This window comes from Lotus japonicus, chromosome 1 (genome assembly GCF_012489685.1).
Source record: "Lotus japonicus ecotype B-129 chromosome 1, LjGifu_v1.2".
NCBI classification, from domain to species: Eukaryota; Viridiplantae; Streptophyta; class Magnoliopsida; order Fabales; family Fabaceae; genus Lotus; species Lotus japonicus.
Genome location: NC_080041.1, coordinates 4,152,839 through 4,174,895, shown reverse-complemented (window position 1 = coordinate 4,174,895; position 22,057 = coordinate 4,152,839). Strand labels below are relative to the sequence as shown.

Here is a 22,057-nt window from a genome sequence, read left to right as displayed (position 1 = left end):
TTCTTAACGTTCACATGCCACGTCCCACTTCCGTTAACGGCGTGAGCTAATTTTAACTCAGGGACTGCATATGAGGGAGATTTGGCACATTCAGGGACCACGAGTGTCATTTTGAAAGTTTAGGGACGAAGTTGAAGGTGGTGGACACTTTCAGGGACGAACTTGGTTATTTACCCACCCATACTCTTCTTCATCTCTCCAATCTACTCAGGAACCTCTCGTGAGAAAGCCTGACTGACGGAGGGGTAGACGGTGCACTGTTTGAAAACGTCAGGGGTATAAACATCGACAAAAATAGAGTAGGGACAGAATTTGCACAAACTTGAAACATCAGGGACCAAAAATGCTTTTTAGCCTATAAAATAAGTTGTGAGGGAACACCTCAACTAAAATCAATTGACAAAAGTATAGACATCTTTAGGCATGAAGTCTGTAGAACTATTACCATCTATACGATCAAATAAAAGATTAGCACGATAAAAAGATAAAGAAGTAAAATGATAATCTCGAACAATCGAAGCTAAGTAAAATGAGCATCCAGAACGGTGCCTCCACCATCGAAAAATTCGTAAGTAATTCATCTACAATAAATTTCCATCTTACTAATTTTAAAATAACTTACGTTCAACTTTCCAAAAAAAACTTACGTTCAAAAAAAATTGAAACTTAATTGAATCGATAGGTAGAAAATTATAGTTCAAGTATTTTAGTATAATATTTTATAATTGTAGCAAATAAAAATTTAGCAGATTATTGTAAGGTAACCCACCACTTGTTTTTTTATAATAGTGTAAATTATTTGTCACCAAAAATTATAATAATGTATAAATTATAGCCGTCACCAAGACATAAACCCTGAACCCAGCATTGAGAAACCCTAAAAACCAGACGCAATACAAATATATCTCCTTCTTCACGTTGCCGTGGAGTGAAGAAGAAGAAGTGAAGAACCAGAGCCACAACTCAAACCCTAACCATGGCAACCTCCATAGCTTCTCAGCTTGCAGCTGTCAGAAGCTTCGTGCAAGCTGACTCTGCGCCTCTCAAGAGACCCTTCACTCGTCCTTCCATCTTGTTCGATCCCAAAGAAGCTGCTGACATCGACATTGAATCCGTTTTCTCCCTCGCCATTCAAGGTCAGCATTTTTTTTTTCTAATTTTCTTTGTTTTTTTTCATTTTTCTGCTTTGAAGATTGAACTAAGCAAACCCAATTAGTAAATGGAGCATGTATGAAGTTTATTGCTTGTTTGAATTCAATATCTGTATGCGTTGTTTCAGGTTTGGAGGTTCTGATAAGCTCCGACGAGCGGTTCCGGAACTTCAAGAACGATTTATTCAGCATCCGGAGCAAAGAGTTGGATAGAGAGTTGATGGGTATTGAGCTGAACAACAATCTTAATGTCTCGATTGCTTCGTATTTAAAGCTACTTTCAGGATATTTTCTTATTCCTTCCGCAATCAAAACGCTCGAGTACTTGATACGTAGATTCAAGTGAGCACCCTATTTGATTGTACTTTTTTTGGTGTGTGGTTGAGGGGCTGTGGATTGTGTTTTTGCCTCGTTCGTTGTTTTTGTGGTTTTTGATGTGGTTTTTTTGTTTTGAGCTTCAGGGTTCATGTATACAACAAAGAGGATTTGATTTTGTGTGCTTTGCCGTACCATGACACGCAGACATTTGTTAGAATAGTACAGATAATTGATACGAGGTAAGGAAGATATGATTACTTGTTACTTTGTTTGGTTTTGATGTGGATTACTGGTTGGAAGGGTTTCTGATGTTTCTCTTGATTTCTGTGAAGGAATACTATATGGGGGTTTCTTGATGGTGTGAAAGTTTCTGGCGCACCACCACCTAGAACAGTCATAGTGCAGCAGTGCATTCGTGATAAGGGCATACTAGAAGTTCTATGCAACTATGTGAGTAGTAATTCCATGTTCAGTTGTGAATTTGATGGCCACCTAATGGAATCCTTTGATTAGATAACTAAGGATGTGGTTGCAGGCATCTCCGACTAAAAAGTTTCAACCTTCAAGGCAAGTAGTTGGATTCTGTACTGCTGTTTTCGTTGAAGTTTTGGGTACTGTCGTCACAGTAAATGATGATCTTGTCAAGAGAATACTTCCTTTTGTTGTCTCTGGTCTTCAGCTCGGTAGTAAGGGAGTTTCAGATCACAAGGTTAGATTCTGAGGAAATCATTTTTGTGATTAAAACCATTATAGTCGGGCATCATCTGGTAATTTTTGGTGATTACTTTTGGTTAGTAGGCATCAATTGTGAAATGAATTTGCATTTTTGCTCCATAAGATCCACTGATCCAGTATTCTTCACCTCAAATAGAATTAGTAATATAACATTTTCTTGTACTACAAGTTGGCATAAACCTTTTTGTTTAGTGAAATTCACTATAATTGCTCTCTAGATTCATTATAATTTGTGTTTCCTTAAATTTAGAATATATGCTTGGACTACTAGCTTATGTTAAGCAATTGATTGCTTGATTTTGCTCCTGATTCGTTGATTTTTAAAACCCTTAAACTCCATAATAGTAACATCACACAAGTTTACTGTAGGCAAGCCCACCTTGTAGGATAAGGCCTGGTTATTTTATTGGATTTATTTTTACATATGTTATTAAGGTTATTACATTTTTTTTTTATTATTCTTGAAAAATGAGTTGTCTTTCAACTTCTCAGCCACAAATTTCCCTTTTTCCCATTTAGGCTGTGATGCGGATGGATTGCTAACCAGTTTTAGATATCTTTATTTTTTATTCACAAAAAAAAACAATTGAGCTATAAGAGAGCCCTCCAATCTCTCTTCATATTTGTAATTTGTGAAGGAGATTCCCTTGAAAAGAACATGCATTTTGCACCAAAGAAAGATTATAAACCAACCCATTTGCAACATGGGAAATATATCTCCGTACGAGATTTCTCTCCAGTCAAATAGACCAAATAGGAGCATCCACAGTATACCACCATAAAATATGGTTCTCTATCTCTCACCTACTTTACGGATTTGGTTTCTGTTAGCAAACTTCCTTTCAGAAGGGTCTATGTTAGGTTGGCTAGTACGGGCAGTTGGGCATTACTTTCTAACTGATTTAGTTACAGAGGAGGGAACTTTGAAGGGGAATAAAAGAGGGAAGAGGGTCAGGGGAGAGTAGTAGAGAAAATGCATTTCCTTTTCGAAGTTAGTTAATTAGAGGGGACAGTCTCCATACTCGAATTCCCATTGTATAGAGGATTCTTCCCTGTTTTTTTTTCTTTTCATTTTTCTTTATAGTTCACCACTCTTGTTCTTGGATTCTGATTCGCATCTTATAGTTTCTTTTATATTCTACATATTGGTATTTGTTTTGGTGTCGTGAGTACTTCTATTGGACTTAAGTTATGTTAGTTGGCACCATGTAATGCATTGTTTCTTGTGAATTTGTCCTTACATGCAGGCTGGTTCTTTGATGATAATTGGTTTACTTGGAAATAAAGCTGTATTAGCTCCTAAACTTTTAAATAGTTTAATACGTTCAGTTGCTGAGGTTGCTCGCGAGGAGGCTAAAGAGTTGATGGATCTTCATTGGTTTCGGTTATCCCTTATTGCCTTAATCAATCTCATTCAGGTACTAGTGATGTCTGCTTTAGTTGAGTTATATATTTCGAGTTTAAACAGAGGTTTTGATCCTTTTTTGGTCAATGTTACTCATCCAATTTTTCATTGTTGTCATGGCTGTGCTTTCATTCTTACTTTGTTGTTCTGGAATTTGTCAGTCGCAAAATGTTGAAATACTCCCAATGAAGGCTTTAGAGATTTTAAAAGACATAAGGTATTTTGCCCCAAACTGCTCAACTTGTTGACTATCACTGTGGTTTTGCTTTTGTCATTTGTGCATTTATATGTACGAATTATAAAATCCTTTTTCTGCACAGGGATTTGGCAGGGGTTTTATTAGAATTATCTAAGGCATTCAACATTAAAAAGTTTCTTGTTGTGCTTTTGGATTCCCTGATTGACTGCAGGTGAGAATACTATGTTTTTCTTTTTGAGGATTTATGCTTTAAGTCATATTCTATATAAGATTGTGTAGTTTGCTGATTATAACACATTTTCAGTTCTTCTGATGAATGCTGTCAGCGGGCTTTGCAGTCCTTGATAGAAAAAGTCCCCCTACACGATTCTGTTTATCATATAGTCACCAAGATCCTATCAACCTGTGTGAAACTATCACAAAAAGTAGGTGACTCTACGTCTTTGACATCAGGTATGTATTCTGATTCTGAATCTTAAGCAGTTGGTCACATAACTTATTGTGTGATTCTGTCCCTCAGGATGTATTTGTCTAATCTGTCCTGATGAGCTTCATAAGGTTGAGCTAATAACAATTTATACTGAGTGAATAATTATGAACCTATATATTTAAAATTAAAATAAGTGATTCTATTATATTTTTTCAGATTTCTTTCTCCGAAGCTACCATTTTAGCTTTTGATAAAATTACAAAAACTGCCTAATTTTCCAAGTTTTTACTCCCCCTCCAAAAGATGTTACCTAATTATTTTTTTTAATTAAAATGACATTTTTCTTCAAAAAGCACAGAAAATGGGCTTTAAATGCATATACAAAATAATAATTAAGGAAATTCCCATTGGGTGACTAGGTGATTGTGTCTAATCGCTTTCGGAAGGATTTTTGTTCGAATATCTGTGTATGAATTCTTCTTCTAAAAGCAAGTACCATGGAGACATTATAAGTTACATAGAAAATTCTTTTGCTATCAAATTTGAATGTGGAACGGCGGCCTGCTTTAAACAGTCAAATGTTTGATTTAAAACAAAATTTAAACTTGGTCATAGTTCTTTCTCTCTCTTTATTACACACATATATAGCTTTATTTGTATTTATCATTTTCAATCCAAGTCTAGCCTAGTATATTATCATTTGATGCCTAGCTTATTATTCTCACAACCTTAGTTTGTCAAATGTCAATTAGCTGGCTGGGCAAAGAAGATTCTGATTATTGTTAATACAAAGTATCCTTCTGAACTTCGTGGAGCAGTTCCTCATTTCCTTCAGGTGTGCTGATGAATTTTCTGCTCTTCTTTGTTTGCATGTATTGTCAGAAAGTCTTTAATGGTTTGAATTTTGAACTTGTTCAACAGGATAATAAAACACATTCTAAGAAAGATGATTCATTGTATAAGATTTTATGTAAGATGTTGGATGGGAATTTGGATTCGTCATTTGATATCTCAGAGTCAAGAGTATGGTTTGCCTTGTATCATCCAAAGGTATCGCATACTGACTTTCGTATATTTGGTGTCTGTAATCTTAAAGTGTGTATTCTCTTGTTCAATGGTCATCAATTTTCTGTTATTATGCAAGAGATTTACAGTCCTTATTTTTATGATGTAGGCTGATGTTCGACGTGCCACACTGCTTGATATAAATTCTTCTGGCATCCTGAAAAGTAAGGAGGTTGTTTCAGAGGTACCTATGCTATCTTACCCTGTCCTCCTTAAACTACAAAGTTTTTCATTTTTGACATTAAAGAACATCCTTGACGTTTATCCTCTTGGGTCAAAAATCTTAAATTTATTTCTATCATTGATGGCATTTTCAATTTCTTTTATAGTGGTGGCATATCATTAAAATTCTTTCTTGCTTTATTATGTTTTAAAAAAAAAGTTTGTATCACAGAATTCTGTTATCAAACTAGGTTTGTTTGTATTTTTTTTTTAATATCTTGAGCTCCATTTTAAGTGCTTTGAACTAATTCACATTTGTGATCTGAATCATCTGATACAAAGTTACTTAGTTTGTTGATGAGAGAGCAGTTTTTAAGGCCAGTGATTTCACACACGATGGGGGCTTAGTTTAGAAGACTTCATCAGAAAGAAAAGGGTAAATGTTATAAGGGTGAAAACATGCTAGGAGTAGGATGGAACAGTCTTTTAAGGCATAATCTGACCCATTTCTCAAACTTATGTTTGGTCTTTATACCTGGTATAGGCATTTTTTTAAAGCTTGGCTGATGCAGGAGCAAATTAATTATGAATTTATTATTTTTAGTATTTTTAAATATATTTAGGATCATTCAGAATCTATTCTGTTTTTAATTAAGTTTAGGATCAATTTGTTAGGATTTGTTATTTTTAATTACTTTCTAATTGAGTTTAGGATCTTTTAGTTAGGATTTTCATTATTTTTAGTTTCATTAGGGTTTTCCTATTTCTCTATTTAAGCACGTGTAAGGCAATAGCCTATTCAGTTTATTATTGATAATCAAATTTAAGAGTTTTCTCTTCTTCTCTGGTGGATTCCAGTGTATTTTCTAGGGTTTTAGCGCTTGCTAATTTCCTTTCTGGTGGATTCCAGAAACCTTTTCCTTAGGATTTGCGCTTGCAATCCTAGTACGACTTCCGCTGCATCATTGGCCGTCTTAGAAGCCTTACTTGGACTGAAAGTCTATTTAAAAGCCTATGTTACAAATAGACATTTAAATAGTCCACAAGTCTATATCTTAATAGACCACAAGCCTATTTCTAAGTAGACTCGTAGGATCAATTTGGTTGTGGAAGGAAAGCGGGAGGAAAGTAAGTGGAATGAAATGAAAAGCTAGGAAACAAATAGAGTGAAAAGTCTGATCATTTTTTAGGTTGTTTGGCAAAAGAGAGAATGGAAGGAAATAAAAAAATGGTTTATAAAATGACAAATACCTCCGAGTAAATGCAAGTAAAAAGTGCACATGCCATTGGGGCAAAAGCAAAGCTGTTTGGAGGTAGCAGTTTCTTGTTTTCTTCAGTAGGGCTTAATATGCTATAATCAATTATAAAAGTAGTAAATTAGTGGACTAACTGTAATTTATTGCTTTTTTGCCAACATAATGATTTGTGCGTATTTTATATGAAATTATGGGTTGATTTCAAGTGAATCAAAGCATTGGCTAGGATGTGTTACGGAACATGTGAAACCTCTTCTGCTATGATTTTTTTTGCTTAGTAAAACAGTACTCAAATGATTCCTATCCCATATTCAAAATGTTCAAATTTAATGACACCTGCAACATCTCGAAATGTTTTGTTGATCAGAGTCTTGTAGACATTCAAGAGGCCATATTGAGACAGCTTGATGATAAAGATCTTACAGTTGTTCAAGCAGCTTTAAATGTTGATGGCTTGCCAAATATAATAGGTTCTTATAAACTTCTTGAGGCACTACAAAATGTGCTGAAAAGATGTATTGGGAAGCTGTTGTCAGGTATGTGTGGCATATTAAAAATAATATGGTAGATATTCATCTTAATCTTTTGTTTACATGTTATGCTAAAACACTGCAGCCTTGTTTGTCTGTAAACTAAAATGCGAGGGGGTTGATTTGTTCCTTTGAGCTTATATTTTTTTCCTTTGCTTTTTGAAGGATGTGGTCATCCATTTTTATTCTTTCATAAAAATTTGCTTACACTAAAATATAGTCTTCAGCCTATACATTTCCACTGCTGTTTAATTATTACCAAATTCATGACTATGGCGCTAAACACATCTTAGATTGTACAGTTAATGATAGGAAACCTTAATTGGGTAATGCCTTCACTCGAATGGTGAACAAGGGGAGGAGAAGGTCTCACTCGTGAAAACATGTGTTGGGGAAAGCAGTGGGACTGGTGCTGGAAAATAGTGGTCCTCAGAGAAGGACTGCAAGGAGTTGTTTACTGTCAAGTAAACTCATTCCAGTTCCATTATACCTTTAGATAAGGATGAATTCACTTCCTAGAGATATTTGTGTTACGATTCTTTAAACAAACTGGCTTTGCTTGGTTCCTTTTAGTTGGGGTTCATTCAAGGACAATGTGTCTAGTTCAAGTAGTGGATGAATATTGAATAACTAATTGAATAAAATAAAATATTTTGTTTCTCTTTGTCCACTACGAGTATGGTTTATTATTTTGTGTGTCAAATTCTCTTCTTGCAGGCTCAGCTGATAATGTTAATCTAACTGCTGATGTTGCTGTCACTTGTCTAAAGAATGCCATTTCATACTTCCATGATCATACTGATTCCTTGAAGAAGGCTGCTGCCATGATTTTTCCATGCCTCCTTGTTATACCACAGGTTGTGCCTTACTTCGAATATATATATTTTTTTGTCTGGGTGATTATCACATGACCACATATCTTGCCATGTGCAGACACAGGGCTTGAATTTAAAAGCTCTGGCATTAGTCAACAAGATGAACTGGCCACTTTATCAGAATATCGCTATGTCTACATCTGGAGAAGTGGTAAATATCTACTAGGGAACTGCTCTGCTCTATATTTTTATCATTTTATATTGGATTAGCCATGATGCACTCAGGATGTGTAATCAGACATGACCTTCTGCCTACTTTGGAAAAACAAAAAACTTTGAAAATTGAAAGTTCATCTATGTTACTGACAGTACAGTAAGTTGGATTGTTGGGGGGGGCGGCTTTCTAGGACATGGATATCTTGATATGTTTATATCAAATGAAGTGACTCTTAAACCACAATTGCAGGCATCCATACCTGGAAGTTTATCTTCTATTAACTTGAAGACTATCAATAACATGGCTGAGAATTTCATGGTTCACTCTGAAGATCATGTTGCTTGGTTTGTTGAAAGTTGCAATGATTCAGAATTATCGAAGACACTCTTCTTTTTTCTTCTACTGCAGTCTCTTTTGATAAAACCAAAAGGTTTGTTTTCCCTTTCCCATGTTGAATTCCTTTTTTTTTTTCTTTCTAAAATAGTAATAACTGGATATATATCTGATTTTATTTCTTCACTAAAAATAGCATTTGAGCAAATTATTCAGAAGTTGATTATTGACAGTGTATATTATCTTCCCCCTAGTTGCACTTTCCTTTTCTGTCTATTAGATTTCTTTGCCATACTTGAATTTGATAAAATAATACTAGTATTTCATTGATAATACGTGACTAAAGACTTCAATATATATAGACTAACAAAGAGATCAAAAGAAACAAATCTAAACTATATCTCTATGAGATAAGACTAATAATAAACTAAATCTTAATAGATATTCAACAGCCATAAAGTTCAAAGAAGAGGGTTAAAGTATGATGAATGCTGACTCTCTTTTATGATCAAAGGTGATGACTTTTCAACACTCTTTGAAAGTGTATATCCAATTCTGAAGGCTGAGTGGGAATCTTTAATGAGCGCTGGTGATGTTCTTCTGGATGAGGTACAAGGGATTGACTTGCATATGGGTGCCTTGTCTTCTTTTCTGTGATGAGAAACTGATTTATTATTTTTGGCAATTTTTTTGCAGTTCAATTGTGATATGTTAGACTGGGATTGCAGTGCATTCTTTGATCATCTTTCATACGCCAATCTCAGACCTCTGAATGCCAAGGTTATGGTTTGCATATTTTGGAGGCTGCTAGCAGCACTAATATCAGCATTGCCTTCAGATATTCTGCAGGTTAGTTATTCCTTTATTGTTTGTTAAGCTTGTAATGTAATCAATTTTGTCTTATGAACTCTTGTTTTCTGCTGGTTAGTTGTTGTTGTTGTTTGCTGTTGGTTGGATGAATGAACCTTTTACGAAATGCAGGATGATGATGCTAAGTGGGTCAGCAAGATAAAGGATCTGTTTGTATTTTTTGCCTCCTCACAATTCAAGCATGTATTCCGTGAACACCTCCATTTCTTAGCGGCACAGTGCAGAATATCACCTCCACGCCTATTGTCTAAATTTTTCACAGAAGAAGGTACTAAAGTTGTTCCTTGTTATTTAGTTTTTACTCCATATGTTTGATTGACAATGCTTATTGCATTTCCTTTGAAATTTTTGCTTGTATGATAGAATCTATAGTTTATCTTGTATATGTGATGATCTCACTTCAGGGACTGAACTTCATATTTCTTTTCCTTTTCCCTTTCCCTTTTTTTTTACTCCTTTTCCACTATTGTGTATGATTCTGATAAACTTTCCCATGTAAGGGTGTCAGTCTATCCACATTGTTAGATGTCGAGTTGATTCTAGCTGGTTTGGGTTATGCTCTCTGTAAAGCTAATGTCCAACTTGTATTCAGTTGATTAGAGACAGTTAGAAGCACACTCTAAGTCTGCATGTTTTTTGAGATTTGTGAGATACTTATCAGAATATAGTTACAGATGTCAGATAAAAAATATTCTCACATTCCTCTCAGATGCTGTTTAGTTCTTGAAATATAACATAGTGTCAACTGGTTAAGTTCCCATATATCCATGCACATGCAGGCAAATCTGAATGCATTGCGTTCCCTTTACATGTTCCTTTGTGTTAGAAGTTATTACCTTCTGTAATTGGCAGTCATTTGCAAACTACTTGTATCTGTTTTGGTCTATATTTCTGTGCTTGTGTTTATGTTTGCAAATGTGACTCCAAAACAATTTATTTTTACAACATATAAGCACAATCAGAGCTAATATTTCATTCATCTGTGCTTGGTTATTTGAATTTTTATTTCTACGCTATGTGAGTGATCTATAATTAACATTTGTGGTGATGGAAAGTGCACAGAGGCTTGATTTTTTGTTGGGCCTTTCATTGCTTGCACAGGTGTACCTGCTGCAGTCCAGGTTGAAAGTCTTCAGTGCTATGCATTTCTTTGTAGTCTGTCACAAGATAGATGGCAAACTGAACTTCTAGCCGAATTTTCTTCTGTTCTTGTTCCATTGGCTGGTGATAATCAGGTATGACTCTTTCTCACCTTTACCTTGTCTTTTGTATATATTTTCTCCTTTTCGGCGCTGCAAATATATGATTATGGCCAAATGGTTTCTTGTTTATTAGCCCCTGCGATACTTTTAATTGTGTTTGCTGTTCACTTCATTTTTTAAGCACACATCATCAGCCTAAATGATATCTTTGCATCTTTTGAATTTTTTCCAGGCTATAAGGGTTGCTGCTATGAATTGTATTGATGAGTTACATGCACTGTGGTGTCGTATTGAACGTTCTGGGAAGAAAAATGGTACTTTATAGTCAGAATAGTTAGATTTCGCCCTTTAAGCCTAATTATTTTTACCTTTATTTAAGTTTCTAAACTTATATGAACAGGGAACAATGCGACATGGTTCCATTTTCTGGGTGAACTTCTATGGTTGTTGAATGAGCAAAAGACACTTATATTGTCTGACAAGAAATTTCTTCCATTGTTGTTTGCATCCACTCTGAGCTCATCCTGTCATAACATCTTAGTACCTCAAAATATAGAAAACAGGTATTTGATGTTGTTTTGTCAATTCTCACTTCAATGGGACCACTTTTATCACCATAAAACTACTTTTCATATTCATTGACTTGACTGCTGCTTATCAATGAACACATTTTTCTTTTTTCTGTTAAAATTTGCCTAATCTTCATGGAGATAGCTTAATTTGGACTGCGCCCTCCCCCCCCCCCCTTGGAAACTATTATATTTGCTGATAGGAAATTGTAGTTCTCTTAGTCTTATTTTGGAAAAAGCCCGGGGATTTTTAGGTAGACCTTTGTCAAAACTATAAAAGTTAAGCGGGATTATAGCGTTTTCCCTAATTTTTAAAATCTAAATGATATAATATCTGATGAAAATATTTGCATTTTTATGGGATTGGAGGATTAGGCATATAGATATGGTGAGATATGGTGATGCTTGACTCAAATTGAGTAGCATGGAGAAGGAAAAAGTAATTAGAGGGTAGGAGGAGAAAGAAGGGATAAACTTAGGTAGACATAGTAGATGTAGAACCATGGCATTCATTCGGTGATATACATATTAATACAATGTAGGCTTATAATTAAAATCAGAGCACACCAGTGCTTAATAGATTGCTATAGAAACCCCTAACTTGAAGCTAATAAAAATTTTAATAAATTAAATTGTTTTTGAATTTTGTAATTGTGGATATTCACATGAAAGTTGTTTGGAGCTAATCTATTGCTTTGTTTCTTTTAGTAAAAAATATTTAATGCTTCATTGATATTGTAAATGGACTTATATTTAGGAACAAAATTTTTCCATAAAAATGGACTGGACTTATATATAGGAATGGAGGGAGTATATGGTTATTCTAGAATTTGGTTATGTTCATTTATTGTTCTTAGTTCCTTTCTGCCAATGAACTCTATAATTAAAAAAGTGAATTATCAATTTATGATAAATTCAAGATATTGCAATATTACCTCAGAATCTTTATAGGTAGATATATTGTATTGGCGCAATGTGAGGTTGACATTTCTGTGGTTGAACGTGCATTTCTTTAATTTTAAGTGCTATACTGATTTGCATCCTCAGGGTTTGGTTTTGGATCCTTATTTGGCAAGACTTATCAAAGATATTTTAACTTTTACATTGTTTTATTTGCTTACGTTAGTAGTTTTCTATTTATATTTCCTTATAATGTGTATAATGTGTGTATAATGTTGAGATCAATTGTGTGGCCTGGCCTTTTTACCAGAGTTTGAGCTGATGTTTTTTGTTTTTGAGATGGACTTGAGTATTAATTAGGTTTTAGGGATATCATGTTGCAACTAGCTCTGATTATTTATGATTGTTTTATTTGATGCAGATCTATGTGATGTTTCATTTATAACTTTCTCGATGTTAATTTTAACTTGCTATTTTTATTTTCTCAAAAGAGTTCATTTTCTTCATTTAATGAGAAAATTCATTTGTACTAATTTCTAAGATTTTTAATCATGCTCTGTTTTTGCATATATATATTTTCAGGTTCGATCAGCCTACGAAACAAAGAATAATTGACTTCATTTTGGGTTCCGCTCTTAAATTCTCTAACTACGGGAAGGTTGGCCTCTTCACTCTAGCTCTCTTCGTCGATTTTTTTTTTCTTATGATTTCAGTTGTTGTAATAGTGATATTGGTTAAGGATTCATATATTCAGCCCAGATTGTTCTATGTGGGTTTTTATTCAAAGCTGAATCTGTAAGGCAGTAACTTACTTTTGGACATTGATGTTCGTCGCAGCTCATGATTCTAACCTTGCTCAAGGAAATTGGGAATGCTATTTTCCATGCCAAAGTCGAGCCATTGTTGTCCCATTTTATGAAGCAATACTTTGATAAGCGTGACAAGTCTTGTCAGAAAATTTCAAACATTGAAACTCAGATAATGTGCCTTCTGCTGGAGGTATGCGTATTCTATTGTGTTCTAGCTGATAGGGCCATCATTCTGAGGTTTGGTTGAGCTAATCCTCTTCTTTTGTAGAGCTGTGTGATGTCATCACCTTCTGGTGGAGATGAGCTTCAATATCCTCTAATGAAAGCTTTGCAGGTTACTATGGTTTGTGCGTTTTCCAATGTCATGTCCTGTTCTGTAATTTATTACTTACTGACGTACGCTCTGGACTATTACCTTTTTCAGTTGGATGCTATGACTTCAGATGACCCTGCCTATGTAGAGCCTTGTATCACTGTCTTGAACAAACTGAATAGTCAATACTACATGGGGTTGAAGAATGAATTGAAGGTCTTATTAGCAATATAGTTATTTATTTCGAGAGTTTTTTTGTTGGCATTCATCATATTAAGTAGGCCTTTACATTCTCCTGACGTCATGCCCTAAAAAGTTGTGATATTTGGTTCACTGGGCAAATGGAGAAATGAACACCAATCTAGCTTCTACTGTGACCTAAACTACTACTTTTGCTTATGTTTGTCAGGAGCATTTATTTTGTGAGCTTGTATTTTTGTGCCGTAATGCTAATGGGGACATACAAAGTGCAACTAGAGAAGCCTTAATGCGCTTAGATGTAAGTCTCTTGCTCTTTGTTTAATGTTACTAGCCATGTACTGTGTCAATTGGTGTTATTATGTTTGCATTTCACTTTGGTGTCTTTGTTGTATTTCTTTAGTGGTCGGTTGCAAAGAATTTAATCTTTTGGTAATATTCAATATAGACCAGTGTTGTCAAATCGCGATCGCGGAATATCGCGGCGAGGCCAAAATCCGCTATTTCATTTAGCGGATAGCGTCGCGGGCAAATAGCGGTATCCGCATAGCGGTTAAATTAAGTAAAAAAAATTATAGAAAACAGCTTGTTGTGCTGTTTGTGCTAGTAAAAAACAGTTGCAAAAAATAAATAAAATTAAGACATCTAATGAAATGCATAAAATGATCATGATAGAACAAATTTTAGAAACAAAACAGGGGAAAAAAAACAGAAAATAAAAAAACATTTTATGTAATGGCAAAAATAAACAAAAGATGATGTGAAGAAAGAACAAATATTAGAAACATAGGTTCACATTCACAATGGAAGAAGGAAAAACAGAACAGATCATGATGGGAGAGGAGAAAAAGGAAGAACAGATATTAGAAACAAAACAGGACGGAAAAAAACAGAAAACAGAGTGTGAAAAAAAAAAAGAGTCTGAAAATGTGCAGAAAGAAGGAAGGGAAAAAGAAAAGTAAAGAAAACAGGGTATGAAAAAAGTAAACAGAGGCTAAAAACAAAAAACGGAAGAGTACGTAAAAGAAAAAGAAAGAAATAAAAAAAAAACAAAAAAACAGAGCATGGCAGAGTGAAGCGATGGGAGCCAGAAACTCACCGGAAAAGTCATCAGAAAAGCTATTGGGGTTGCCGGAGATGAGGGTCAGAAGCTTGATGTAGAAGAAGGAAGAGAGAAGGGAAAACTCGAAAGGTTTTGAGGCTTTTATAGAGTGAAGATTTTAAGTTATAAAACTTTTATTCCATTAATTGGGTACAATTAATTCAGTCGGTGGCTGATTCCCACCTCCCAAGCGGTGCCTTTTTGAAAAAAAGTCCTAAAATCACACGTGATCTTCTCTTACGCCGCTATTTTCGCTTTGCCCGTCGCGGCGCTATTCAGTTTTGCGGCGCTATTGCGTTTATCGCGTTTGCCGCTACGTCGCGATCGCGGCACGGCGAATTTCCGCTACGTTATAGCGGCATAGCGGCGCTATAACCGCTATTTAACAACACTGATATAGACATTGGTGAGATTATGTGATGCTAGAGATATTTCCTTCCCTGTCCTTAATTCTTGTATAGAGTTTTAAGAATACTAGTTGCATCGGGTGATGTGTATTCCTTTGATAAGAAAAATAATATTATCAGAAAAAGGGGTAGTGCAACTTAAAGAAGGGTACTAAATAATCTAAAACAGACACAACAGAATGCGGCTGTTGACAATTGTAAAAGGTGTAGCACCTACCTAAACTTTTGTCTGAGCTAACAACTTTGTTGATTTGTTTGAATTAACAAGGATATAACTTTATCTCAGCATTAAATTTATACCATATTACCAAAACCTTATTCTATACCAAATTAAGCCGAGGGGAACAATTACTGCAACCAATTGTTCTAAGAACTGCAAAGACTGCTGACTACCCCAGCTTGGTTTGCCTTCTTTTGCTAAACCTTTTAAACGAAATCGCAGAAACTGTTTTGAAGGAGGACTCATGTATAATTTGCTCAGGGAAAGTAACCATGAGAAAGTAAACCACCTAACAACAATCAGTCTTTTATAAAAAATATTGTAGTTTGGAGAATGAGCAAGAAAAAGAACATATTTACGTGTAAGTTGAAAATGCACGGGAATGCTTGGGGTGACTTGTATAGATTGAGAATCATAAAGCTTGTGAATTTGTAGATCTTGTATCCATCCTTGAATATTGGAGAATGCCTGTTGTCTGTTTGTATACGTACAATTGGACATATACTTGTTTTTATCAAATTGTATTTTAAATGTGATAAATAATTACACGCTATCCTTACTTAATTGTAAACTTTTTCTAAATGAAATAGGAGGAAAAATACTTTTTAAATCCTAAAATGGTAAATATGGTTGTGACCTGAGGTGAAATTTTAGAAATAAGCTGTGTTTGATCACTGACCATAGCCTTTTGAATCAACTGGCTATTTGGCATCATGCATTTTACTTTCTGTTTATTTTTGTATCAGTGTGCTTTGGGAATTCTTCTCAGTTTTATTTTCATGGAATTTTAAAAAGAGTGAAAATTAAGAATAACTGGTGGTTTTTATGGAATTGCAGGTTAGTTTCTCAGCCTTGGGCCACATACTTGATCTCATACTTGCACCGAGAAGTTGTTTAGTTAGTTCAGCCTGTGAAAATACAGCAAAGAAACAGAAATTGATAGTCCATCAAGAAGCAAAACTTCCCAGTAATGACATATGCAGAAGAGATAACCCAATTAACATCCTTAGTTCTCTTCTTGATGTTTTGCTACTGAAGAAAGACATAACAAACAGGTTACTTGGTTACTTCTGAATCCAAATAATCACGTTGTGGGTTAAGCCAAGAAAGAACATAACATTGTTACTATGCAAGTGAAGTGGTCAACACGTTTCATTGTGCTAAATTTTTTCAGTTTGATTCTTGCAGGCATTTACTTTTAGACAGCTTATATAAGCTTCTGAACAAGGTATCTTTAGAAGACTGGGTAAATGATACCCTATTACCGGAGAAAAGATCAAGCCAACTCTCACCAAGTCCTTTTGAAGCCAACAATACTGTAATACATCATATTCAACAGACTCTGTTGACAATCCTGGAGGATATCATTATGTCCCTTAAAGGCATGGCTCTGCTAGATGTATGTTTCCTAATCATGAAGCAGGAATTTCATTTTGATGTTAAACATTTGCTAACTTTCTCCTTAGTATTTTTGGTTTTAGTGTTTACTTCTATTAAATTTCACTACTGTTGACAGGAAACAATGATCAACGAAATTAACATTAAGCTACTGATGGAGTGTGCCCGGACTACCAACAATGTTGTCACCCGCAACCATGTGCTTTCTCTACTTTCTGCTGTTACCAAAGTCTTCCCAGAAAAGGTTTTTGGGCATATACTAGATATTCTGCAAGTTGTTGGAGAATCAGCTGTCATGCAGGTTTGTTAATATAGGTTTTCCCTGTACTGAACTTTGGATATTATGCAGGTAGCATAACTGGTTATATATCCTTCATTTATATTCTTCGATCATTGCTTTTCTGTCTCCATTTGTGATTTTGTAATAGAAAGTCTGAGAAAGTATAATAAAACATTCAAAGAATTTTCCAGAAAGAGATTCTGAAACTGATAGAATTTCATTGATTAAGCAACTGAATAGAGATCTGAGTATTTATAATTTGATGCTACTGTAACTAATACCACTGAACTTGTGACAACTCCACAACTAATCTATAACCACCTATCTATGGGCTACAGTGCACAATTACATTAAACACTATGCATTCTCAAACAATTTGAGATATGGCGTCACCACTTCTGTGTTTGTTTACCTGTAGATTGACAGTCATTCAAAACATGTTTTCGAGGATATTATATCTGCAGTGGTTCCTTGTTGGCTGTCTAAGACAGATGATGTGGAGAAGTTATTGAAGGTTGGTTTTTCTTTCATGATGAGGCTTTTGGGGTTTCATGGCTCTCTAAATGATTGGAAGTAATTATTTGCAGATCAATATTCTTATATGGTTTTTTTCCCTTCAGGTTTTCATAGATATATTGCCTGAAATTGTTGAGCACAGAAGGCTATCAATTGTTTTATATCTGTTGAGGTAATGTCATTCTACATGGTGATCCTAATATCATAACTTTAGCCATCGTTTATGATTTGCATCTTATAATGGTAGATGTTTTGCAGAACATTGGGTGAGGATAAAAGCTTGGCCACGCTCCTCATCCTGCTTTTCTGTTCATTAGTTTCAAGGAAAGCCACCTGTTTCCTCAATATTGAAACTGCAGATGCTTTAGCTTTTTATACAAGAGAGTGGGAATATAAATTTGCCGTGCAGATTTGTGAACAATATACTAGTATGACTTGGCTTCCTTCTTTAGTTATGCTGCTTGAACAGAGGGGAAATAGAAATGTTGACCAGGCACTCTTACTAGAGTTGTTTCTTGCAATGCAATTTTCATTGCAAAAATTGCAAAATCCAGAGTTCTTGTTTAAGCTGGAATCAGGTGAAGATACAGTTGTTATTCAGGTATAAATCCAGACCAGATAAATGATACAAGCAGGTTTTATGCCTTTTTGAAGTCTTGCTTTATTCAATTCTATTTGGCGAAGTCTTGATGGTGTTTATATGATGATTTTTATGAAGAGCATCGATTATTGCTTGGTCAATGCCCAATAAGTGCAAAAGCCCATACAGACACAGTATCTTGTTGACATGATTAAGAGGACGGCATCTCTATATTTATGAATTAATTTGATGTGTTGCATGGTGAAATTGTTTTAATTCTTATCAATCAGACAACAGTTTGAAGTGTGCTACAAATCTTAGGCTGGTATTAAATTGAAGTAGTCTTTGGCATCATCAACTTAATTCATTATAGATGTTTGATTTTCGTTTGTAGTTTTCATGCTTACTTTTTGGTTTCTGATATCACTGGGTTGCATGCTTGCATCTGTCTGTAAACTCTTCTTTTTATTCTAACATAATATATTAATATACAAAATAGATGTGATGATGGCCTCTTCAATATTGCAGAGTGCACTAGGAGAGCTTATGGAGCAGGTGGTTTTCCTCTTGCAACATATTGATGCAAGAAAAAAACTACTAAATTTCCCTGTCATAATGATGAAAGAGTTGAAGGAAACTATGCGTGCTGTTGTGAAAAATATCACCATGGTCATGATACCTTCCGTATACTTTGAGAGCATAATTAAGTTGCTCCGCCATTCAGATAAAAATGTTGGAAAGAAGGTATGGCATTTATAAGATTACCAAATGTAGAAAGACATTATTCACATACTTCGAATATGCCTTTAGTTCTACTGCTGATTGCTGAACTTTTTTTTTTGTGTTTGTCTTGAACACACGTCTTGGTAAAGAAAATTAAGCGTGTTGGCTAGTGTTCAAGAAACTTTTATTTGATACTGCATATCTTGAGCTGCAAGACATTGAGAAACTGATAGTTGATATTGCATCTCTTGTGGTGCAGGCTCTGGGGCTGTTATGTGAGGCTGCAAGAAATCATAAAAAAGTCAGCTTAACGCCCAAGGAGAGCAAAGGTCCAAGGTCAAGTACAAGTTTTTCTTGGGTTCATATGGATGAAAGTTCTCAAGAATCCCTTAGTAAAATGTGTTTAGAAATTCTTCGAGTACTTGATGATTCATCAAATACCTCCTTGAAAGTGGCAGCAGTGTCAGCATTAGAAGTTCTGGCTGAAAGGTTCCCTTCGCATAGTTCCATCTTCAGTGCATGCCTTGGATCTGTTACAAGATGTATTACATCTCATAATTTAGCTGTGACTTCTAGTTGCCTTCGAACAACTGCTGCCTTGATCAATGTTCTAGGTCCAAAAGCACTAGCCGAGCTTCCTCAGATTATGGACAATGTGATGAAGTCATCTCGTCTTGTACTGTCTAATCTGGATATGAAACCAAAAGCTAATGATGATCTATCAACCTCAAATGAATCCCGTTTTATTTCTGTTCTTGCCACTTTGGAGGCAGTTGTGGACAAGCTTGGTGGATTTTTAAATCCATATCTCTCAAATATCATGGAGCTTCTGGTGCTTCATTCCAAATATGTCTCAGAAATGGATGTGAAGGTGGAATCTAAAGCTCATGGAGTACGAAAGCTTCTTGCTGAAAAAATTCCTGTAAGGCTTGTTTTAATATAGTATTGTTTGACTATGACATGAAATGAATGCCCATCTTTTCTTTACAAAACACATTATTTTGTCTCAGGTTCGACTTGTCCTGCCACCGTTGTTAAAATTATACCCTCTTGCCATTGAGGCTGGGGATACAAGCTTAACAGTTATGTTTGATATGTTGGCAACATTGATTGGTACAATGGACAGATCATCTATCGTGGCATTCCATGGAAAGATTTTTGACCTTTGCTTGGTTGGTCTTGATCTTCGCCGTGAAAATCCTCCTTCAGTTCGAAACATTGATATAGTGGAAAAAAGTGTGATGAATGCAATGGTTGCTCTGACCCTAAAACTTACTGAGAGCATGTTCAGGCCTCTTTTCATAAAGAGTATTGAGTGGGCAGAATCTGAAGTGGATGAAATGGCATCAACTGGAAGTATCGACCGGGCCATATCTTTCTATGGCATGGTTAATAAGCTTGCAGAGAACCATCGGTTAGTCAGAATTTAGCTACTTAGTTATTTTATATTTTAAATAATTTCTTTGAAATAAGCATGTTTTATTAATTTTCAAAATATATTTGCTTAGGTATCTCTAGTATTTTTTCTTGTATATTTTATTTCATTCTAGGAAGAAGAGTTTGGCTCAACATTTGCATGTGTGAGGGAATGCGTGTGTTAAAATACACTAATGTGAAAGTTGTTATAGAACCTTGTTTATATGTGAAGTTCTTGTGGCAGTTGAGTGAAGGGGTCAGATTATGTGAAAGTTAGTTTTCAATGGGATTTCATTAATTATTTATTATGTATACACCTTCTAGATATGGGTATATGATTATTTATTATGATGTTTTTATTTTTGAAAATAGTGATTAAGTGACGGCCCTTTCTTAATTGTAGGTCGTTGTTTGTTCCGTACTTCAAACCCCTGCTCGGTAGCTGTGTTCATCATCTTAGTGATAGTGGAGATGTGAAAGTGTCCGGTCTGAGTCGGAAGAAAAAGAAGGCTAAGATTCTGGACGACAGTGACATAAATGAAATGGACAATGTGTCTATCAAGGGATGGCATCTCCGCACACTAGTCTTGTCATCCTTACACAAGTGTTTCCTCTATGATACTGGGAACTTGAAGTTTCTTGACTCCTCGAATTTTCAGGCTAGTGAACTCTTTACCTCGTTATTTGTTTTAATTATCTAGAGTAGTTGTGAAAAATTTTCGGAGGGATTCCATTCCATTGAAAGTGTGGGTTTTTTTCTCTTGTTGATGGATTGGGAATTTTTCTAATCCGTATGAAATTGCTTTGCATGTTATCTTCATTCCATTTCATGCCATGCTAATTTCTACTAAGGAGTAAATTATCTATATAATTTGTTAGCCTTTCTATAATAACTTCCTTGCTTGTTCAACCCTTTTCACCATCTATAATATCATGCTTGTTGCAGATTTTGTTGAAACCTATTGTTGCACAACTTTTCATGGATCCGCCAGCTTCGCTAGATGAGAGCATGAATATACCGAGCGTGAAGGAAGTTGATGACCTACTTGTTGTGTGTATTGGTCAAATGGCAGTGACTGCTGGATCTGACCTTTTGTGGAAACCTTTGAACCATGAGGTAATATTTATGTCTTATATTCCTAATTTTTCATTTGACTTGAGAAATGCATGTATTCAGGTGTCTTCAGGAACTACCGTCACTTTGAAATTATGTAAAATGTAGTTTTTCTGCGTTGTAGATCAAACTTGATAAATAAGGTCCAAGCGTGAATAGATTGTAGCATAGCATTTCTGCTATTTTGATCAGATTTATTAAGTTATGATTTCAGTCTTAACATCTGTACTTCTTATATTCGTTCCTTTCTTGTCATCATGCTTCATCTATCATGTCTTGCTGAGGTTTAGCTTATTAGTTTATTCTTCTTGAGTTCTCTTTTTCTTATTCTGAAATATGTAGAGTGCTAGAATGCTATCTGGTTTGACCCTGCTATCTGATAGTCGTTGTATCTTTATGACTACCTAGCTGAATGTTTTTTCTGCCTCCTTTTTTTATTCTTTTGCAGGTGTTGATGCAGACACGAAGTGAAAAGTTGCGAGCGAGAATATTGGGCTTGAGAATAGTTAAATATCTTGTAGATAACTTGAAAGAAGAATATCTAGTATTCCTGGCTGAAACAATCCCGTTCCTCGGTGAACTGCTTGAGGATGTGGAGCTTTCAGTTAAATCTCTTGCTCAGGAAATTCTGCAGGAAATGGAGTCTATGAGTGGTGAGAGCCTGAGGCAATACCTATGATGTTAGACTAGGAGGGTGACATTCATGGTATGGTGATATGGACATGAGCTAGAAATGTATACTAAAATTTAAGGAATATGGTTTATAGGCCATTGTACATTACGTTATTTTATAGAGTTAAAAATGAAAGTTGAATTATATTCTA

General features: G+C 35.1%; 1 protein-coding gene across 2 annotated transcripts; it reads left to right on the top strand.

Annotated features, from left to right (window-relative positions):
- The first annotated feature begins 849 nt into the window (after positions 1–849).
- Positions 850–22,057, top strand: LOC130733135 (uncharacterized protein At3g06530). Of its 2 annotated transcripts, XM_057585221.1 has the most exons (39): positions 850–1,136; positions 1,280–1,493; positions 1,613–1,708; positions 1,802–1,919; positions 2,005–2,178; positions 3,452–3,622; positions 3,771–3,826; positions 3,930–4,019; positions 4,113–4,261; positions 4,991–5,073; positions 5,160–5,288; positions 5,413–5,487; positions 7,089–7,257; positions 7,969–8,108; positions 8,185–8,277; positions 8,533–8,713; positions 9,131–9,225; positions 9,313–9,465; positions 9,598–9,754; positions 10,588–10,721; positions 10,921–11,002; positions 11,089–11,251; positions 12,740–12,815; positions 12,995–13,156; positions 13,235–13,300; positions 13,391–13,495; positions 13,689–13,778; positions 16,044–16,261; positions 16,395–16,605; positions 16,723–16,905; positions 17,303–17,398; positions 17,505–17,572; positions 17,659–18,001; positions 18,509–18,724; positions 18,963–19,625; positions 19,714–20,117; positions 20,523–20,778; positions 21,066–21,236; positions 21,682–22,057. In XM_057585221.1, exons 1-39 carry the CDS (start codon positions 977–979, stop codon positions 21,910–21,912), a joined length of 6,441 nt encoding a protein of 2,146 aa, XP_057441204.1. In that variant the 5' UTR covers positions 850–976; the 3' UTR covers positions 21,913–22,057. The 2 variants fall into 2 exon arrangements, with proteins under 2 accessions (XP_057441204.1, XP_057441205.1); XM_057585222.1 differs by lacking the exons at positions 850–1,136; positions 1,280–1,493; positions 1,613–1,708; positions 1,802–1,919; positions 2,005–2,178 and adding an exon at positions 2,975–2,992.

Excerpts from the sequence above, each read along its gene's own strand:
- LOC130733135 (XM_057585221.1), top strand. The coding sequence starts at position 977 with ATGGCAACCTCCATAGCTTCTCAGCTTGCAGCTGTCAGAAGCTTCGTG. Across the intron at positions 3,827-3,929 it reads GAGATTTTAAAAGACATAAG|GGATTTGGCAGGGGTTTTAT; the intron begins GTATTTTGCCCC and ends TTTTCTGCACAG. Across the intron at positions 4,020-4,112 it reads GATTCCCTGATTGACTGCAG|TTCTTCTGATGAATGCTGTC; the intron begins GTGAGAATACTA and ends ACACATTTTCAG.